The sequence below is a fragment of the Pollachius pollachius genome (assembly GCF_949987615.1).
Source record: "Pollachius pollachius genome assembly, chromosome: 19".
Taxonomy (NCBI): domain Eukaryota; kingdom Metazoa; phylum Chordata; class Actinopteri; order Gadiformes; family Gadidae; genus Pollachius; species Pollachius pollachius.
In genome coordinates, this window is record NC_136952.1 from 3,359,237 (window position 1) to 3,364,236 (window position 5,000).

At 48.7% G+C, this 5,000-nt stretch overlaps 1 protein-coding gene across 1 annotated transcript in view; it reads right to left on the bottom strand.

The window, feature by feature from the left end:
- LOC307089842 (cerebellar degeneration-related protein 2-like) overlaps positions 1 to 423 on the bottom strand; it is a 12,632-nt gene extending 12,209 nt beyond the window's left edge. The window contains exon 1 of the mRNA XM_079756279.1: positions 156 to 423. Within this exon, the coding sequence (XP_079612405.1) occupies positions 156 to 234 (79 nt within the window). The 5' untranslated portion in view covers positions 235 to 423. The remainder of the gene's footprint in view (positions 1 to 155) is intronic.
- Positions 424 to 5,000: the final 4,577 nt, after the last annotated feature.

Sequence of the window (5,000 nt, forward strand, 5' to 3'; positions counted from 1 at the left end):
CCACACACACACACACACACACACACACACACACACACACACACACACACACACACACACACACACACACACACACACACACGCACGCGGGGGGGGGGGGGATGCTGCGTGCAGGCCCCGTGCAGCACCGTGATGAGTGATGCGTTTTGTCTCACCCTGCTCCAGGTCCTGCTGGTCGTACCATGGCTCTTCCTCTTCGGTCACGAATTCTTCCATTCCCCCCGGGCTGAGCATGGACGACCACCTTCGTCGTCGTGTCTGACACCAGCGAAATATCTCTCTCTATCTCTCTGTCTCTTTCTCTCTCCCTCGCTCTGTCTCCCTCTCCTCTCTCTCTCTCTCTCTCTCTCTCTCTCTCTCTCTCTCTCTCTCTCTCGCTCTCTCTCTCTCTCTCTCTCTCTCTCTCTCTCTCTCTCTCTCTGTCGCCGCCGGCCGGTAACCAACAGCAAACTAAACAGCCTTCTCGTTCAAATCCCGGTCGTCAATACAAGGATGGAGGTCTCTTAGCGTCCTCGTTGCTCATCTAACGCGAAAACGATCCACCAAACAAACCCCGAGACATGAGCTCGTTTCAGCGGTGCGCTCCACAATCCTTCACTTCTCTCCTGCTGTGCGCGTGCAGCCGGTGGAGCGGTCTCCTAAGCTCTCCTAGCTCTCCTAGGGTCTGAAGCAGTGGGTTGTTTGGCTGTGCTTCCTATTTCCTTCCCTTGCAGGCTTCTCAGTCCCTCCCACCTCCTGCTGTCATCCCCGGTCCCGTCCCGCTGCAGAGGACTACAGCTGCTGCTGCTGCTGCTGCTGCAGAGACGTGGCAGTGATGTTGCGACACCGCCACTCCATCACTTCCGTTAGATCTGCTGGCCTTTCCTTTAGTTTAGTGTTTTTCTGATTTTGCCTTCTGCTCACGCACGCGCGCGCACACACGAGTGCGCGCGCGCAAGCACACACACACACACACACACACACACACACGCTTGATTGCCTTGATCAGGCATAGTAGGAAATTAATTTTAATAGCAAATAATTGTCTACAAATTATTGCCATTTGTCATTATGTCATATATTTCGTGTCCTTTTTATATTTTACTATTGCTTTATTACTATAGCCTAATAAAATCATTATCAGTAGTACTAACTCAAGGCCATCACCAGTCAACGACCCATTAACTAAATCGATTATTAATTGTTTAGATAAATGGCACATTATTAAATGCCCCTTGGCTACTGTTATTTCTTATCTTCATTTATCAACAGATAAAACATCATCTTCTACGTTGTCGAGTTACCAGCGGTTGCCAGTGTGTTTGTTCTTATACCGCTAGGTGGCAGGCTAGTAAAATATATTGAACTATTTCACGGCGAAAGCTCTGGTGAAGCTGTTTTGCTTTATGTGACGATTGTAAACAACGGTCGACTGTGTAATACATCAAATCGTTGGATTGTTTTATTTAGGCGATGACCCGATGTGTTTTCACCGGCTGATCGAAACAAAACAATATATCTGTATCTTTTGGTGTATTTATTTCTACTGCCTGCATAAAACCATGACTTCAAATTAAAATCGCTAGGTCATTTATGGGTTTCACTAAGATCCACGTGTACAGATACAAGCTTTCTTATCCTAGCAAATATATACAGTACTATAACAACAAGCTCCACAGAGTCTCACACAGGAGTGAACCATTGAGTGTGCTTTAAGAATGAGTACCGTTATGAATAACATGTTCTCATCTCTGGGAATGGGGTGGGAGGCGGCACTGGTGTGGGAAGGAATGTCAAATGCCTATACACAGAAACAGACACACACAGAAACACAAAGACACACACACACACGCGCGCGCACACACACACACACACAGAGAACCAGACACACACAGAAACACAGACACACACAAACACAGAACCACACAGGCACACAGACACAGAAATATACACTCACACAGAAACACACAGGCACACGCACACAGACACACACACGTAGAAACAGACACACACAGACACACAGACACAGAACCAAACAGGCACACAGACACACAGAAATATACACTCGTACAGACACGCACACACACGCGCAGAACCACGCAGGCACACAGACACACACACGCACACAGACACACACACTCACACATACACACCTACACACACACGCACACACACAGAACCACACAGACACGCGCACACACACAGAAACACACACACACTACAGAGCATATGGCCAGTGAAGGAGAGTCTGCATCGAGGGTTAGGGGAGGTTAGTCCGATCACATTACAGGGGAGGTGCTGGGTTTGTGTGTGTGTGTGTGTGTGTGTGTGTGTGTGTGTGTGTGTGAGGTGGGTCGGGTTGGGGGGGGGGTCTTTCTCACACAAAGCCTGAATGGACATGGTCGCTCCACAGCTACTGCTCTCTCGTCATTCACCCACTCCAGCCAGCCACTACACACAGGGGGTCAATGAAAACACAGCCCATTGTCACGACGCAGATCAACAAGCCATGACGGCCAATCCCCCCCCCGCCCCTCCTCCCCTCTCCCACCAACTCCCAGCAGCGAATGTCACAAAGTCAACGTTACTCCCAACAGTTCTGTACAGTAGTTCTAGTTGTGTCAAATAGGTTGACTTGGGTCGCGGTAGCGTCCCTCTTAGCCTACATTGACTCTGCGTTTCTGTTCTACGATCGGCGTGCATTTGCATGTGCGCTCCTGTCGGAACCCAGCTGCTGTGACTGCTGCGTTGTCTCCCCCTCCCACCACGACGGACCGCTCGTTTATTTGTCAAAGAGCAGTGACTCGTCAGCAGGGCGGAGCAGCCGGTGTTGAGCTGATGCATTGTGGGGGAACGTGGGGGGTGATGCCCCAGCTTACGGTCCTGTGTCTCTGCGCCGTTTGTAACCAGGGGTGAGGTGGTTGCCATAGGAGGCTAATGTAGATGTGTGTGGTAAATGTGTGTGTGTGTGTGTATGTATGTGTATGTGTGTGTATGAATGTGTAATAGTGTGTGCATAGATGTACGTGTTTGTATATGTGTGAATGTGTGTGTATGAGTTTACATGTGCGTATGTGTGTGCATGCGTTTATGTGTGTGTATGTGTGTTTGTATGTTAATGTGTGTGTGTATACAGTATGCGTACATATGTATATGCATGTGTGTATGTGTGTATGTGTTTGTGTGTATGCGTGTATGTGTATGTACGAGTTTACATGTGCGTATTTGTGTGTGTATATCTGTTAATGTGTATGTGTGTGTGTGTGTGTGTGTGTGTGAATGTATGTATGTCAGTCCTCATAAGTCAGGGGGTTAACAAACGATTTGTCCTTGAGTATCAGAGCAGTACGACAGGACCTGTTCCCAGACACAGGCTGCTATTGTGGTCGTTGCATCCCGCATGGCAGAGAGAGGTGTCAGTCTACGGGCCAGCTGGTGTAAGGGGAACACAGACGCTCAGAGCCATCCATGTATGCACCCAGCCTCCCACTCATCCATCCTTTCCTCTGTTCATTGCAGATTTCGCAACCCGGTGGGCCTTATTCGACTGGCGACCATCTTGGTTCCATCTAGGTTCTACACAGTGTTTTGAACGGAAGAATCAAGACGGCCGCTAGGTGATTAAGGCCGTGGATCACACCGAATAAATGAATGTCATTGTCGCCTGTGATGATGGTTGTGTAACCCTGCGTTAAGACGTCATGGGAGAGAAGGGGAAAAGGAGATTCAGATGAGTCACTGGAAATGGGATGAGGTTACAGTAGTTGCTCAGCTAGGGAAGAGATGGGAAATGGGTCTGTTATATTGTCATTGAATGCTGTCCGACAAACAACATTCAAAGAACAAAGGACAGAGGTTCAAGCGTTAAGATTGCTACATGTTTTTGTTCATTGGAACTTATGTGATATTTTATGTTAGAATCATTCTTCCTCTCCTTCTGTCACACGTAGAAACACGCACGCAATACGAACAGATGGACATGAAAAAACATGTACCCCCTGAAGAACACACAAAACAATGAAACCACTAAGACGCACACACAGACACACATACCCACACATCACAAAACCATCACAATCATACACATATGCATGCCCGCACACACACACAAACACACACACACACACACACACACACACACACACACACACACACACACACACACACAATGCCACATCCCTTCGGGTACTGCTTCAGGAAAGGCAACTGAAAGTGTTTTATCTGAGCAAACCCACAGGTGCTGTTTCTATCAGAGAAAACACTTCAGTGTATTGAACAGAGGAAAGCATGAGCCTTCCACCTCATGAAATATGTCCCACATTCAAAACTAGAGTGAGGAAATGCTGAAGGCCTGGGTGTTTTCAATCAACCTGTGTGTGTATGTCTGTGTATATATTTGCTGGCAGAACACCAGATGGATTTCCACGCACAAACACACACACACACACACACACACACACACACACACACACACACACACACACACTGAGCCTATTCAGTAAAGCCAGCCTGGTCTCCACGGTGACCAGGGGGCCTGGCAGCCTACACAGCTGGCCCCTAGTGAGAGGCGAAGAAGGGTGTGTGTATGTATAGAGGGAGTGAGCCAGAATAAGAGAGTGAGAGAGTGAACATGAACGTGAGGGTGTGTGAGAGAAAAAGACAGAGAGAGAGACAGAGGTAGGATGAGGGAGAGGGAGAGAGAGAGAGTAAACATTAGAGTGTATGAGAGAAAAATGCAGAGAGAGCAAGAGAGAGAGAAAGGGTGAGGGAGAGAGCGAGAAAGACTGTGAGAGGCAGAGAGAGAGAGAGAGAGAGAGAGAGAGGGAGAGAGAGAGAGAGAGAGAGCATGCAGTGGGAGATGGTGGAAGGGGGAAAAGTGTGGATGAGTGTAGAGGAGGTTCACAGATGGAAGGGGGGTTCAGGAGACAACGTAAGCAGGGAAAAGAGCCAGCCTTCCAAGGGGGAGGGAGAGAGGAGGGAGGGAGGGAGGGAGGGAGGGAGAGGGGAGGGGAGGGAGGCCA